The sequence below is a fragment of the Gymnogyps californianus genome, chromosome 1 (genome assembly GCF_018139145.2).
Source record: "Gymnogyps californianus isolate 813 chromosome 1, ASM1813914v2, whole genome shotgun sequence".
In the NCBI taxonomy this organism is placed as follows: Eukaryota; Metazoa; Chordata; class Aves; order Accipitriformes; family Cathartidae; genus Gymnogyps; species Gymnogyps californianus.
Genome location: NC_059471.1, coordinates 203800119 through 203817836, shown reverse-complemented (window position 1 = coordinate 203817836; position 17718 = coordinate 203800119). Strand labels below are relative to the sequence as shown.

At 42.0% G+C, this 17718-nt stretch overlaps 1 protein-coding gene across 2 annotated transcripts in view; it reads right to left on the bottom strand.

Annotated features, from left to right (window-relative positions):
• Positions 1-13993, bottom strand: part of ATXN7L1 (ataxin 7 like 1) — a 116732-nt gene extending 102739 nt beyond the window's left edge. The window contains exons 1-2 of one of the 2 annotated variants that reach the window (XM_050898167.1): positions 13913-13993; positions 13318-13386 (exon numbers count right to left, since the gene is read on the bottom strand). In XM_050898167.1, coding sequence (XP_050754124.1) covers positions 13318-13336 — 19 coding nt within the window. In that variant the 5' untranslated portion in view covers positions 13337-13386; positions 13913-13993. The remainder of the gene's footprint in view (positions 1-13317; positions 13387-13912) is intronic. The other variant, XM_050898182.1, reaches the window with a different exon arrangement.
• Between the last annotated feature and the right edge of the window lie 3725 nt (positions 13994-17718).

Below are 17718 nucleotides of genomic sequence, written 5' to 3'. Positions count from 1 at the left end.
TTGGTGCCAATGGGAGCATCATCTTTTGGAAACCAGTAAACAGAGCGCTAGTCAGTAAAGCCTACCTTTCCCTGTGAGAGGTCATGGCAACGTGCGTTGGTCATTTTGCCTTTTTTTTTTTTTTTGGTAAATAAACACATTCTACGTACCTGTATTCTCTTTGTAATCTAGAAATAAGGTACTGTTCCATTCCCTTCCTTTCCTTTCCAAATCATTATGTAATAACATATTTCAGTGAGGACTGGATTACACTCTACCAGTACACAGTAGACTTTCAGCATTCTTTCATTTAATTCCAGTGCAGGTAGGATTAGGCTTTCAGCAGCAGCCATATTTGCGTTCAGAGATGCCCCTGCCCCCTTTCAGTGACAAATGGATTAATTTCTGCACATAGCTGGTAGAACACTTTGGGCTTTTTTCCAATGAAAGGTGATCTATAAACATTATCAGTAGTTAACTTGTTTATTCTCATGATTTATTCCCATTCACTCCCTCTGCCTCTCCTCATACTGACAGGTGGGCTGTAGACATGAATCACATTTCATACCCTTCTTTTGGATATACACACACTGTCCCGATTATTACTCAAAGCAGCTTTAATACATGATTTTGAACACAGGGAAAGTCTCTCTCACAACCTCATAGTATTAAAATGAACAAGCTTTTAAAAGCACTTGTTCTGTGTATTGTTTTCATAGCACTCTATGCTTGCACATGGTACGTCAGAAATCTGCCACAAAAAGCCCACGTTCAAGGGGTTCTCCTGAAATAAATTCAAACTTCAGAGGAATTTGGACACAACAGACTCACTCTAAGGATGAAAGTCTATAACAAGAGTCAAAGCCGCTTAGAATTTTGCATGTCATTTATCCTCTGATCCTGTAATATACAAACAAATGGGCATAAAGGAACTAATACAGAAGAAGGAGGAGTATGGAAGACTGACAAATGTTGTTGCATACACAACGTGTTAGTTTCCCTTCACTTTTTGCCTAGTATCAAAACTAGGGCACCATTCAAGAGAACAGATGAGGTTGAAGCCTAATAAAAAAGGGAATGTTTAAGTATTTGGAGAACAGAGGGCATGCTTAGGGAACAGAGTTAAAGATTAAGATTTATCTTTCAATATTTGTGTTATTTTTGCAGTTTGGCAATTACAATTAGTTTCACTTTCCAGCTCCAAGACAGTAAGACAATATTAACAAAACAGTGAGAGTTTATTTTTACAAATAAACTGCTTTCACTAGAAATCTGTTCTCTACATTACCTTCCTGTGCGCTATACTATCAGCTTTGATGCCTCCTTCCTCCACATCAACTAATTATTCTCTACCTCCTTCAAATTCCTCCTTAAAATAGCTGCCTGCATGAAATTTTTCAACATTCATAGACTGATTTTTGTCTTCACAACATACACTGCTTATGGCTTTATCTGAAATGCATTGCAAGCTCTCTGAAATATAGACCATATCTTCCTGTTTTTTAAAGCTACCACTTTTATACATGTTATATCATTTGAACAATGTTACACATCTCTTTAGAACTTTTCCAAATATATACTTAATAACAAGGAATTAAAAAAAAAAAACAAATCCCGCACACACAAAAACTCACATTCAGGATAAACTTTTACCTTCCAGGAAAGCGATAAAGGCTTACAATAGCTTTGATTTGCCAAAGAGCTTGGAAAATAAACAGTCAGAATAGTGACAGGTATCTTGAAAAGCTGGAAACAAAAATAAATGCTGCACAGTAAAACTTGTAGCATTGCCTCCTTCAGCGATGCAGTCAAGAATAATTTTTTCTGATGAACAAGAAACCCAAAAATATGTAAAGCTGCATTACCTCTTTCAAAATCTAAATACCTACAAGGCCTGGTAACATTCACACCCAGTGTGAGTTATGAGAGTAGCTGAAGAAAACTTACACCAAGCACAGAATGTACAAAGACTCTATTAAAAGCACTATATACACAGCTCACCATAATTTCAAGAGCTGAAACATTTTTTTCTCCCATTTCTCCTTATATTTTTCCACTGCCATGCATTCAGTTTTTTAGCATATTTGCCCAAGGTTCTCCAAGTCTTAAAAAGCCAAAAATAAAACAAAAGCATGAATACAGATTAGAACCACAAAACTTTATGATAGTGCACAAAAAACCCTGAGAGACCCTGAAGAGAAAATCTGGAGACTTTTTTTCTTTTCTTTTTTCCTCATTAACTCTGCAAAACAATGTGTATAAGCTGTTGGGATGACTGAACATTGATAACATACAGGGACAGGCAGAAAGTTGCTTGGGAAAGGCAGGCAAGGTAATGGATAAAACCTTCCAAGTCATGTAATCCTCTGTGCGTGAGCAAACAACTCTTTTCTGCAGCATTCTCCTCTTCCTGTCTCTTTCCTTGCAGAGATGTTTAGATCTACTAAAGAGATGTGAACACCTGAGATTAACTTCTTAAACACTGAGGAGCCTGCATCATGAATGACAGGGATTCCATATAACACCTCAAAAAATCATTAAGTCCTGCTTTCTCAGGAGGGGAAAAAAAAAAAAAAGTGCTGTATCATAAAGCATGCCTGTCTGTAGCATGTAGACAGCAACAAGCTTGCTTTGCCCTGCAAGACAAGCAAAAGCCATACAACCATGTTTACTGCAGCACTGCACCCAAGCTCTGATGATACACCCTGCGCAGCGTGACATTAGCCGGGGCCCAGTCCATGATAACGTAGTCCTATGGCCTTGTCCTGGCTCTGGAAGCAGGAAGCACAAGTCAGTATCAGTATGCAACAGATCACGTAGACATATTGTCTACTTATGAGGCACTGCAAAGAACAGAACTACTGAGCTAGAAACCAGCAAGTAAACTACTTTCATGTCCATCACACGATGTGATAGATATGACCAGTCACCAAAGCACAGAAGCATTCTGCTGCCACAGCCATGGTCTGCACACTCTGTGAGAGTGTGGATTTCTGGATTTCTCCAAAATGCTGCTCTTCTTCAAGGCTTTGAACTTTCTCAAAGGCACGTGATGGATTCAAGCACGGGGTTGACAGAGAGCACAAACTGCCAGCAGTCTTCTCTCCAGTCATCTCCAAAAGAATCTTTCATCCGAGAACCTGACTCAAAGGCTGACCTGGCATATACTGAATGGCATCAATTTACTCTCTCAGCACTGCTCATTATTCTCATCCCATTATTTCTGATACCCAGGACTCCACCCTCTTTCACACTGACACAGTATTTTTTGCCCTTTTTGTTTCCACCCTTCACAGCTTTTGCTTCTCCTTCCTACAACTAGGTCCAACTCCACCAATCCTGAACCCACGCTCATCTTAAATATCCATTTCCTTTGCTTTATTCTTGCCTGTCCTAGAATTTGCAGTGGAAAAGGAAACCAGTCTGGAAATGAGGTTATTGCACATTTTCTCTCTCTCTTCTGCTGCTTACTAAGCTGTGCCATTCCTCCAGTTGAGCTGAACCCACACCTGCAATTTCAGCCTTTTTTCCTCCTACTTTTGACTCACTCCTCAAACCTTTTCTCTTGTATCCATTTCTTTCTCCACAATAGAATGCAAATATTTATTCCAAGAGAAAGTCAGAAAACATAATAATCATTTCACGTTCTCCCTTCCCACTCTCTTTCTCTTCCTTACAGCTCTCCCTTCTTCCTCGTACCATAGATACGAAACACATCTGTCCCACTTTCCACTTGCCTCACTCACATCACCCCATACCTCACATCTCCTTTCTCCTCTTGCTCTGATGGAACGGCAGGACAGCCACCCAGTCTTGCCTATGTCTGCAAGTCTACTTCTGACCCCTTGCTTCTCTAACTACACTACTTCTCTTTCTATCCTTCTTTCACCTCTAAGCTCATTATGAACTGCCTGATAACAAATTACACTTTTCATTTGTCTCTAACTTCAGCCTGAATTCCCTTCAGCTGTCCCTTGCACTACACTGAAACTATTTTCACTAAAATGTCTAAAAACCTTTTACTATTGCAACATCAAAATAAGTTAATAATTTCCATCTTCCATAACCCTTGTGTGTTCTTCATAAAAATTAAATGCCTTTCTCCTTTTGAAGCATTCATTCTCCTTTTCTGACTTCCATGACTCTACCCTCTCCTGCTTCCCTTCCTCCCTGTATCAATCCCTTCACAGGTCACGGGGAGGCTCCTTATTCCTCCTTTGTCTGCTAGTAGGGCTCCATTGAGCTACATCTTTTGCCCCTTCCCTTATGTCTGGGAATTTCATCCACAAACTCAGCTCCTAAGGAGACAGGTCTCAAACAGAGTAAATTTATGTCTGAACAAAAAAATCTCAGTCTATCTTTCTGACACGTCTTGTCACTGAGTAGCTGTCAGCTTCAGCTCAATACAGCTAGAACAGAACTTAGATCTCACCTCTCCCATCCTCTTTTCTCCACCTCCTCTCTTGATCACTGTGGACAGCATTATCATCTTGCCCATCATTCAGATATGAAATACTACGTCATCTTTGACAATGACTTCTCTCTCGATCCGCTCATTCAGATATAGACGTAGCCTATATCTAAATGATTCCTCCTGTCTTGCATCCTTAGGACAAAGTCTTCTCTAAACGTCTTCAGAGCTAAAGGTTTGTCCGGGCCTTCACCTCACATAAGTTACTAAAATTTCTTCTTTTTCGTCTTGACAAACATTATCCCGCTTGTTCACACTGTTCCAAAAGTTCTTTCTTCTATATTGTCATAGTGATCTGCCATTATTCTTTCTGTATCCTTCTATGCATAATCCTCCATTCCAACTTTAAACACTGGGAACAACTCATCTTTGCTTTCCAGGCTCCTCTGTCTTATCTACACTATACTGTCCACATCCACCTGCTATCACACCATTTGCTCACATTTCTAGTTGGCTCATGATGTCAGTATCCATTTACTAAGCTTTTAACAACCAGTCTGTATTTTCATTCAGGCCAACTTCCACACTTGAGTAAGGATACCTTTCAAGCTCTTGCAAAACTACTTCACTGCCCTCCGAACATCACCTTAAAGCTGTCCTTGCCACAATTCTAAGAAAGCCACTTTAGTTTAGGCTGAAGCCTACCACCTATCACGTTGAGCAACTAAGTGCTTCTGTTTGTCAATATTAAAATTCCTGCTTTGTCATATATTAAAAAATTAGTTCTCTGCAGCAAAACGATTTCACAACACACACATGCACACACCCTTCCTCCCTGCGCTGGTATCCTGCACAGTAGCATCTAGTCTCTGATGGGGCTGCTAGGCATTAGGATCATGCAAATAATACTGCCTCCCTAATCATGGCAGTAACAGATGAATTACTTATATTCATCCAGATCACTGTCCTCTGACTGTCTCCATTATCAGCCCCCAAAAAAACAGGTATTGGCTCTGTCAGTGGTGGTTGTGGTGGCATGGGTCCAACAAACTCTTCAGATTTAAACCATCAGTAGCCTCCTGTCTCAATGAGACATAACTAAGAGCAGCTTAAAAAATAACTGGATATGCTAACTACCACCTGATAATCTATCTAACCTGGACAATCACAAGTGGCCAGCCGAAGGGCCACCTGAGGACAGAATACCTATCAGAGATTCAAAGATGAACACACATGATGATTTACACTTCTGTAAATCTCTGCTTCCATTCTCACCATTTCAGCTCAGAACAATGACAAGCTGAAGTCACCTTATTCTGCCACTGGAGAGGTCCAGTCCCATCCTGTTTTGTCTTGCTAGAGAAGACACCTTTGATCCAACAAACTTGTCAACAACTATTACTTATATGACATTAGCAGTGTTCAATCCAAATATAACTTCAAATTCCCAGTCTCTGCCCGCTCCCTATGTCTAGCCCCCTGCAGTAGGAAAAGGAAGAGAAAGAATGACTGGACAGAAAACATCAAACACTGTATATTAGAAAAAAATTATGAACAAAACTAACAAAGAAAAGAGCACAGCACAGAATCAAACCCCATGAACTCTTGCCCTTTTCCAGTCATTCTTACATCTTGATGTTACTTCATCAGTCACCCTTCTGTCTCTTCTGCTGAACACCTGCTCCAAGGGAACGGAAAGGGAAGCAAGCCAAAACCCCTTGTGTACTGTGCACAGCTCTGTCACAATACAACTGCTTCCGTTTTACAGATGATTCAGGAGGGGCCTGGGGATTAAGTGAAACTGCACTAGACGTATATTGGTACCAGCAGTTGTGCAGAACCTAGAACTTCTGTCTTCAAGTTCTTTGCTACTTCTGGCTGATGCTCTTTCTGATCTGGGAAAACTCCACTCCTTTTTTGCCAAACACCACACATTTTATAAATACATGCACACAGAAACCAAAAAGCAGGAAGACCAAATAATTCTAAATTCTAATTGCTGTCAAGAATACAGATAAATAGGAAGATGTGTTGGGCTTAAGGGCTGTAGTATTAATAGAACTTAGTAAAATATGAAAGGAAATTGCTGAATAAGAAACACCACATTTCAGAAGTAAGGAAGACATCTCTATTTCTATTGAGCACAAGACCAAGAGCAACCAGAAAGCCCACTTCTCCAGCAACATCAGTGGCTTTCAAGCATAACTTTTAATAAGCCATACAACAAGTTATGACAAAACCACTCCCTTAAAATCTTCAACATTCAACCATAGAAAGGGATACAAAAAAGAAAAAGAGAGAAATAATGCATGCAATAGTTGGTTTTCCTTTGTGCCACATTGGTCTTAAGTAACTGTGCTGGATTCCATCTCCAATTTGAGTCAGCTTAGCTGCACAGCACTACGATAAAAAATGGAATCACTTTACCCACATAGCGTCTATCTTTCTTATCCAGCAAGAGGACCATCAAAGACTTCTTGCCATAGACTTGCTGAGAGACCTCTGTTAAACGCCCTTACCGTACCATGACAGCATTCACCATAGGTTTTTTGGCATATAAATTACCTAAAGACATCAGCTTCACCTGGCATCCTGCACCATTAACTCCTGAATCAGCTTTTTCAAGGACAAGCTGAAGAACTTCTGCACCAAGTAGAACTTGTAAGACAGAAAGATCCAGTAACTTAATCCATACCCATATAAACTGAAAATCTTTCTTGCTAGTTATTCCAAAATTACTCTTAATAACAAGTTGTCATGGCACTAATACAACCTTATGGTGGAGTTAACTCTTGAAGAAATACTCATATCAATACACTATTTTTACTGAACATGATCTTTCTTAGTAATGCATGCAGTGTTAGAAATCTAAACTTTCACTGGGACTACCAGAAACTTACGCTTTCTGCCTACAGGACTTCTGTGATCCACAACTTAAAATGTGATTTGAAACATGTTTTCTATAGGATTTTCCAATGCTTCCATCTCATACACCTCAGCCTTGGTTAAATGGCTAACATTTTTTGCCCCAAAGGTAAAACAGAACCTGATAATGAGCTAATTTTTAATTAACTAGAACAAAAGGCCCATTTCAAGGAAATTACTCGATTTCACAGTGGAAATGGTTCAACTCTTGTGTAATCTTTTTTTATACATGGAAACCTATATTTCATCTATAAACTATTAACCACACACAGAGGCAGATCAACAAGAAAACACACACGTTTTTATATCTCAATCAAAATTAGATACAAGAAGTCATTTCACTTTCTGTGGCGACAACAGGGCTTGGGGTACACAAGTAAACATGTCATTTCCCTCTTTCTCAAGTCCAGTTACAAATTACAACAAGTAGAAGGAATGTCAGAGACAGATCTTTAGTGACAGTGCTGTCAGTTGACAGAAAATCACACATGGTTTCCCCAACAGCGATCAAAAGAGGTACCTTAAACTACAGGAGATCTAACCTCTTCAGAATAACTGTTGCACAAATACTGGGAGAAGTATCACCTGAACTCCATCAAGATATGTGCCACCTAACAAAACCAGAATTTTTAAAGAAGTAATTTATAGAACAACAGTTTTAGATACATATTCAAAAACATCAAAATCCTGATTCAAAACACAGAATGCCTGATCAGAGAGCCCTACCATTACTCCACTCTTTTTATCCAGTGTGTGGGCTGATGAACTAAAGGACAGGTTTCAGAAAATAACTATGTAACTATGAGGATAAACTACAATTCTGACTAAATTTCTGGGCACTATCATACATAATGTTTCATTCTTCCTCTGTCACCATTCCTTGAGACACATTTAATGAGGTGACAGCCACAACCAGGAGCCACGCCACCCCCCTGCAGAAGCTGTCCATGGGAAAAAAAAATAAAAATATCGGAGTCAAGATATCGTATACCAAACTGATCAGGCATTTAAACACCAGAATGCACACCAGAATTCAATCCCACTGTCATTTCTCATCCTAAAGAAAAACACCATGGGGACCTTTCCTCACTATTCTTATTCCCAGCACAAAGATAAGAATGGTAAGAAAAAGTTTCTCTTGACAACAGCCACAGTTTTGTACCCTGCCAATTCTCAGTTATTTCAGTCATCAAGCTCCACCTGAATATTACATCTGTTTAAGAACCAGTATCTCTGGAAGACCTTACTAGCTTACAGGGAAGAGAAAGAAAATTATACAACATTCACCCCTCTCTTTTGCCCACTGCAAAACCAAAACGAAAACCAACCCCAAATCACCAACTAAGGCGGTCTAAATTCAATAACCTTACCTCTTTCTTTTGGGGTATGTGTTTAAAATTATAATTTCCTTTCCCTCTCAGCCCTTTCCAACATTCCCTACCACCACAAAAAGATGAAAGATGAAGGTGGCTAAGAAAAACAAGAATGTTTTATTCTTAAATTTTTGTTTGGTATGTTTTTAAAAGGAGACAAAAAACACCATCGGCAAACCACTAGTAAACAAAAAGTAAATAATAATTTAAAAAAAAAAAAAAGATCAACTCCAATCCCTATGCTTACATTAACCAGCTGGTTTTGTCTTCTCTTCTTTCACAGTCTCCTCATAAATAATTTTAGTTCTCTTCCTCTTGCTTTTCATGAAGTAGAATGTTGTATGCTACAACCTTTTTTCCCTATAGAAGAGTTCCCTACCATCGCCCAACCTCCTTACTTCTTATTTTTCCATGTAGAATGATAAAATCATCAAGATATTTTTCTGAAGAATAAAAAAATACTGAAAGCAAAACTAATCAGTACCCCTTTAATTTTCTTCTGATGTTGCCAGAGGATTTACCAAAAAGCTTTCCATCAGATATTTATGTGGGAAGTCAAACTAGGAAAAATATATTGTAAATAACTATCCAATAGATTTAAAAATCCAGTTTGCAAGTGTAATCGTCAAGTAAAATGGTCAAGTTTGGGGCTGCGCAATAATGATAGAAAATCTCTAATTTTAACACAACATCAGAAAAACAGAATAGAATTTTTTACGTAACATCCTTAACGTTAAACAATAATGAGTCAGTATGGTTAGTGAAAAGATTATCTAAGACAAAACACACACATCATCAGATTGAAACATCAATAATACAAACCCACTGAACTGAGAAACTGAAGTTGACTACGACACCAAGTACCCAGATATAGATCTAAATCCCATAGGTCATATTTAACCCTGCTGTAGTTCACGAAGATACACAGGATATCTTCTGCTCCTTTACAGCCTGTGCCTACCTTGAAACACTCACAGCACTTAATGCTTGCACATTTACTAAACTGATTATTAAGAGTTCTGTACGTAAAACCAAAAAATCACACTCTTCTATTATTTTCTTAAATATTGTATAAAGTAAAACATATGCCTCCAAAATTAATCTAAAATCAGTTACAGGTTATGACTGATAATAAAAGATCACTGTATCTATCTCAGGCATACAGTTACTGCGACTTTTTACAGGACACAAATTGTCAAATAAATATAGACTCCTTTTACTACGCATACTATCTACAAGAAAATCTTCAATTCTTCAAATATGCCATTCAACTTTTTAAAATTCAATATAAATTCTAAATGCTGCTCCAATTGTGATAACCCCTCTTTTAGCTAAGCTGGCTGGTTGGTAGTGATTTGTCAGATAAGTTACACATACTGTTTCTGTTTCCTGATTAGATAAGCAGTTAAGTTTGGGTTTTTTTTTTTTTTCCTGGCACAAACATTTATGCATAAGATTTTTCATTTTCTGTGAACACTTGCAACTTCATAATCCCCTCTCCACAAATCTACATGCCAGTAAAAGTCAACCATGGACATACTGCATTTGCTAAAGGAAAACATAAAGTAAGTATTAGCATGCAAAAAGCAATTCCGTCTACAAAACTGAACAAATGTTCAGGAAATTTCTCTCCCTCTGTGCTGCCTACATATACACTGTAGAATAAAGGAGAGCAGTGAGCAATATTTCTACGTCTTTACTTCTGCCCTAAAGATGGGGCACAGGGGGCACATGGCGTCGGTGCATCTCTTGCATTACAGAAATGAACAGCATAGCCAGACTGCGACTCCTTTGCCCAGGGATGTGCCAAGAAGCATCAAACACTTGGGCAGGAGGAGATCTGGCAGCGTTTCTCCCCACTACCACTGGGGAATGCTGCCTCCCAGGTCCCCGCCTGGGCCAACAGGAGGAGGAAGAGCAGCCCATCACTCTAAACATATACAGTGCACAACCAGAAAGGAGGCAGCGACACAAGGATGAAGCTGGCTGAAATTACTTTTTGACATCTGACATCATTTTTTCCTACAAAACCAAAGTGAAACACCTTGTTGTGGCCTGGAGGAGACCATCGTCTTCCCACCCCTTCCCTCCACCATGTTCTCCACACAGTTTCACTAGTCTAAAAAGGCTTCTTGCTTAACTGCTTCCAAGGGAATGGCCACATAAATTTGGTCGCATCGACTAAAGTTGACAAAATGCAGACAAATACTACAAGCAGTAAATGCGATGAGATGGATTTTACACTATCTTTATCAAACAGGACAGTAATTTTTCATACTTAAAGTCCTGTCCATCCGTCATCCCCCAGTTACCTTACACAAGTAAAGTCTGATTTTTCTAAGACATCGCTTACTATCTCCTGGCACCACAAATGCCATAAGAAGGCCTACTCAAATAGATAAGATTGCAAAGAAAAATGAATTGGGTTTGGTATTAAGACGTACCGCTACCACAACCCTTGTCTATGAACAAAGCAGACAAAAAAAGTCAATGTCACACGACACATGTGCAAGATCAGAATAAGCGCACAAGCGTTTCTGCAAGTACAGGAGCGATGTTTTCTGCAGATCAATCTAACTCTTCAAATTTTTCCCCACCTTTATTAATAAGGACAGTGAGGATCAAGGAAGATTTACAGTGGGTGCTCAGACACACAGATGGGTGTGGTGACAACACCTGTATTAACAGACTGCTTAAGTGAATCCAGTAGAAATATTTCAACACATACTCATTTATTCAAACTTCATGAAAGTTCTAAGTGATCCAAAGCAAATTACTACTTGGAAGCAACAAAATTCCTAAAGCTTTGCATTTTCTAAATGCAACAGTCAGTTTTGGTTTTTTAAACTGTATTATAATGCAAGTACTATAAAAGCTAGTAAGTGCTTCACACTTGTCACTATCATAACGTCAGCAATGACATTCCACTTTGTTTGGAAATAATTTTTCTGGATAGTGAGTCTATACAGAGCTCCTTTGATGGAGTCTCTAACCCCCTGAAAAACAAACAATGAGAAACTACAGCTGATAATCTAAACTGAATCATTCTAGGAAACAATTTGCATATTATGTACGACTAAGGAGTAGGGATGCGCTTCCACCTTTATGTTTCAAGTAAGTTTATAGTAAGAATTTGTGTTCAAGGACTTCTAGGCACAAAACATTTTATCTCAATAAATTAAGCTCCTTATGAAGGCTGAGCTCCAGTAGCAAGATTTTTCTTTGATTACTTCTGAATCAAACATACACTCAACATTACTGATAGATGTACAAACTGTTTGAGCCTTGAACCTTTTACCTATAAATATACTACATGAAAATCCCAGTTCTGCCTCTAAGTTATTTTTGGGCTGGCAAGATACAGAGGTTCAGGCACGTAAGAATCAAGACATGAACACAATCAAGCTTGGCATCTCTATAATGGTCTTTCAAAAGGGAGGTTTTATCGTATTTTAAATAATTTTGTTTAATGTGTACTCCATGCAATTTTATAGTTCATCACACAAATCTATGTTACTGATTAATTCATTCTTTTTTCAAGAGCTTGTTTAGGAAACATAAGATTCCTTTAAGCTGCCAAGATGCTGAAAATTAAATGCATGTGTAATGACAACTATAATATAACGAGAAACTTAACATCATTTCAGAATATATATTATGACATTACAGGTAATAGCGGGATTTCTCTCAGCATCAGTAAGTCACACCGAAGTTTCACTATGATGGGATCGTTCATTATGAACTGACTTCACAAGAAATTTTTCTCATGACAGAAAGGTTGTATATGTATACTGCTTTCTTAACAGAACAAACGGAAAGCTACATGAAAATGTCCCAAACCATTTCACTAGTGGCATTAGGTGTTACCCCAGCATGATGTTAACGACGCACATCACAAACAAAATGTGTAAATTTGATTTGCCTACGCTCACCACTAAAGCTTCTCCTCTCGCAACTGACAGAACTGTGTCAGGCATGGCATATTAGCAAATACCATTAGCCTGGAATTTGCCTGTTCATACTCACGGTACCAGAAAACCTTATGGCCCAAATAACCTATTATATTTGGTTTTGCATAATACGCATGGCTTAGCCTAACGTAAGATAATATTAGACGTTGGCTGCTCAGTTGACTGTAAGTCACACTCAGCAGTGAGAATGAAAAAATAAATGCGATTTGAGCTACAGCGAACCAACTCAAAGATCGTAACAGACCATTTCTCTCCACAAGTGAAAATGTTTTTCACTACAGTCGCTGATGATAATATAACGTTTAAAGTTGATGAACGGGTTTATACGCTTATCTTCACACAGAAGCAAGTGAAACGTTGCACCAAGGGACAGGGTCCTCGAAAAATTCCAATATGGCCACTGATGTGTAGTTGTCTTTTGACTTAAAATTGCCTTATCTTTTACCGCGTCTGTCAGTCGCACGCATACACCTGTTATACTCGTACTTCAAAAGAAGTTGACACAGTGACAGTCATCTGCGTGTATCCAACCCTGAAACATTCTTCACAGCAGAGAGATCCATATGCTATTAGACTACTCTGTCAAGGCCAAACCACAGTCATCCACAGCCACCAAGAGACAGACAGGTAGAGAGGTGTGCCAGCACTATCCACTTACCTTCTTTATTAAGCCTCATAACCTCCCTGCTTTTTCCACCCTCCTTTCCAGCCTCTTCTAGATCTACACCTGCAGAAGAGAAGCAGAGTCAGGAAGCGCCGAGGGCCCAGAGGTGTGCATTTATTGTTTGGCGGGGGGAGGACGAGAGGTGAGGAGGTGAGCAGTGTTTCTATTTGCAACAGCAAAAGCACAATGGTCGGGGCATCTGCGAGGGAGCGGAACGGCCGGGCCCCCCGCGGCAGCACCCTCCGGTCCCCCCCGCAGCATCCTCCGGCCCCTCCGCGCCGCGCATCCTCCCCCTCGCCCCCTTCCCCCACCGCGGCGCCGGCCCAGCGGCGGAGCCCGCGCCGCGGGGCAGCGGCACGGCGCGGCGTGCGCCAGCGCCTCCCGCACACATGGCACCGGGGCTCGGCGCGTCAGCTGAGCGCCCGGGGGGCGGCACCTCCCGCCGCGCCGCGCGGCCCCGGGTGGTGGGGGGGGGGGGGGGGGGGGGGGGGCGGCCCGGCCGGGCCCCCGGCCCCTGGCCCCGCCGCCGTGCGTGCGCTCCGGGGGAGGGGAGCGGCGTGCCGAGCCGCGGGCCGGTCCCTGCCCTTACTGTGCGGGGGGGCGGCGCCGTGCGCGTGCGGGGGGGCGGCCTCCCGCACCCAGGCGGCCCAGGGCTGGCCCAGGAACGCCTCGGGACTGGGCACGGGCCGCTCCAGGGCCGCCATGGCGCCGCGCCTGCTCCTGCCTCCTTGTTGCTTTTCCCGTTTCCTTCGGCGGCGGCGAGCGAGCGAGCGAGACACGGGATTCGAGAACGCCGCACGTCATCCTCGGGACGTTCCGCCGCCCACACGGGGGTAGTGTCAGCCCCTGCTCCCTATCAGATCGGGCTCCCCGCCGCCCAGCGCGCATGCCCGCGCCCCCCGCGCCTGCGCGCCGCGCCCCGCGACGCCGCCGGCAGCCGGGCCTGCCGCCCGCCCCGAGGGGGGCGCCGGACCCGCGCCGCCCCCGCGTCGCGCCGGCCGCGCGCTGCCCATTCGCGCCCCGGCGCAGCGTCGCCGCCCGGCCCGGCCCGGCCCGGCCCAGCGGAGCCGCCGCCGCGCGGAGCGGAGCGGAGCGGGGCCGGCGGCCGAAGAGCCTCGCCGGGAAGGCAGCCGCTGGCGTTGCGCGCCCCGGGGTTGCGTGCCCCGCGTCTCGCAGCGCCCCGCAGTAAGTCCCTGGGACGCGCTTTCGGTAATTGCGGCACGGCCCCCGCGCCCCAGCGCGGCCCGGAAACGGCCCCGGATTGTGGTGTCGGGGCTCCCCCCCCCTCCCCGACTTCTTCCAGCTGCGCTCCTGTGGATCACCTATAACCATAACCACAGCCATTTTGTTGTCCAAATACTACCTAATCTGTGTTTGAGTACAGGCTTCGTCTGTTTGCAAATGGTTTTTTTCTTGTTTTGGTGTTTTAGGCTGCGGTACAGCAGTTCTGAACTCGCAGGTCCCACTCCTCTCAAATAATACTGAGGTTTTCATCTCGCTGTACATAATCTATGGGATGTCCATGCTTTTCATTTAATTTTAGGACTCTGTCATTTTTGGTTTATTTCTCCATTGAGGTAAGAATAGAAAATAACACTACCGTGAAAATTTTTGCACTCAGTATGCCTAATTTGGGTAAGGAGTTACAGCGTAAGCCTACTGCTCCAGCTCACACCTATTAAGCCAAACATAAACACCACTGGTGAAGGGCTTGGTTTCATTTAAGCAGCCTCACTGACTCCACATGCAGCATCTTTCATACAGCTGTACAGCCCCAGCAGGAGTACTGATGATTGGAGTTTATGGCTCAACAGACACTTCTTGGAGTGGTGGTGTGGGCTTTACGTGGTCCCTTCCCTGTCCTACCTCTCTTCCCAGCCACTCATTTAAGACCCTTTGTCACCATTCACTTTTTGCTGGTTCAAACCATTGTGGGACCGCGCTGAAGCAGAGCATGGAATTAATCTAGCCTCAAGAAAAGAGAATAGCTTTTAGGGCCCACTCAGGGGTTGGAGCGGTGGCCAGAGGGGCAGGACAGGAGTTGCTGAAGTCAGTACTGCTGCCTGCAGAAAGGTACATGGTACTACAGTCTACAATGGATTTAAGTAAATTTCTTACAGTTTCATTAAGACTAGGCTCCTTACAGTGCTAAAACAGGTAAACATTTAAGGCAAAGGACAAACACCGTTTGCCTTATATATGCTGCCAACAGATGCAGTGTTAAATACAGACAACATTCACGCCCCACCTCTTCCAAAAAGTAGCTGGAATATACAAGTCCCATCCTTAATACCCAGAGGCAAGCCTAAACGCTCTCATACCATATGGCCTGGCCAGAGTGCCTCCAGTCACGTAACATTAGCTACGAGAAACTACAGGAACACAATTCAAACAATCAAAGAAGCAGAAAGCTCACCAAAGTATGCCTCAAAAGAGAACCAGTCAATCACAGCAGGCTTATTAGCAACCAACGTGAAGCAGCCATAAGATGCGTGACCTTAGATATATTGTACACGGAATTTCCAGAAGCAGGAAGGGTAGTTGTGGTACAATAAAAAGCCCTGGCAAGACCTGTTCTGGAATATTAAGTACAGTTCTAGCCACCAGTTTACATTCATCTTCCTTCAAAATGGGGAAAGGGTTATCAGAATGATCAGAGGAATTAAGAGTCTATCATGTAAGAAGAGCTTGACTTAGTCTAGCAAAATTCAGCTGGGAATGGATATGATTGATGTTTTTAATTATAAGGAGACATAATCATCAGTGAGGAAGAAAAAGTAAAGAATAGACATAAACTGCTTATGTTGAGGTTGAAAACCCTGCTCACTACACATAAAACTCTTTGGTCAGGAATAGCAAGATGGAATTCCTTAGGAGGAATGATAAATGACATGAAGTTAATAGTCAACCATGTTTGTCACTTGTGCTCAAATTCACTGCAAGATAGTTGAGCAAAAGTCTTGACAGCGGCCAAATAGTCTCATAATTAAAGAAGTTACACTGCACAGCTTATACCATAATGCTTCTGTGATTACCCAAGACATGTATCTGGAGAGAAGATACAAAAGAAAGGCATGTGAGCACCCAGGAAATCCCCATCAATGAAAACCGATGTAAGATTTCAGGGAAGTACATATGGCCAAACATCTAACTAATATTAAATACTGCCACAGGATACATAAGCAATAAATCAGTTCCTAACCACACAACTGAGAAAAAAGGGGAGGGGGAAACTATTGCTGCCACAAACCAAGCAAAAAAAGTGAAGAAACTTTCCAACTTTAACACATGGCACTAATCTACATGCTGCTTACCATGACACACTGCAGAACTACAGTCTAGGCTCTAACAGAAACAGACCATATGAAGGAAAATTAGCATGAAATCAAAGATGCAAGATGTACTAATTCCTTCCTAAAAAGAAACAATCCAGTGACTTAGTTTGAGAGAAAGGTTTCCAAAGCCCTCCCAAAGGAATTCTTCCTCCTCCCTACCATATGTATTGAAGAACAACATTATCATTAAACAAATGGTTCCACAATCATCAGAACAAATATGCCTGACTGTCCAATGAGCAGCATCTTTTGTTTGAAAGTGCAAGTTCTGCTTTGATTGCATCTATGCTACCTCTGTGATCTGCACCAAGGAATGAACCCCATCCCTGAGTGAACTATAGATCAGTTTGTCTCCATTGGCTTGTAGGGTGCAAGTCCTGAAGCTGCAGAAAAGTAGCCTCCGTTCTGCGCCAGGGCTCCTCCCCAAGAACACTACTTATTTCACTCCAGATTGGAGCCAAATCGAACTACTGTATGTAGCATGGACAACTGTGTGTTATGCTCTAGAGCCCTATAGTGAAATAGGAAGGGAGCCGATCTGACATCATTACAGAAGTTTTTCCCATGGTTGGGAATATATGTAGTTCTCTCTTGTGAATGTGAACTCAGGCAGCAGCTTTACTGTAGCAAGGGCCTTCAGATGGTTTCTTCTTCCCTTTTCCTGGCATCTGCTTTCACAAAATTTGTAGAAAGACAATTCTATTTAAGACTTTTACTCCTCTTCCAAATTTGTTTGTATTAATCAATGGATCCAAAAGTTATGGGTAGAGAGGAAAAAAGGGAGGGAAAGGCACAAACATGATCACAGAAGACTTATTTCCATAGGAAATGAGTAAAAAAACTGCACATGAAAGTGCAGATTAAACATCCTCTCTTTCTTTTCCACCTGCTCACTGATACAGAAATTAAATTCTTCTATGACCTTGAACAAGTCACTCTGCCATAGAAAAATAATTAAGTCAGTCAGAAAAGGTACTTCTTTCCTTCCCCAGTCCCTGTGGATCTTGTTTTATTTCAACTGCCAAGTAGAGGCTTCCTTTTACTATGTGGTTTTTCAGAA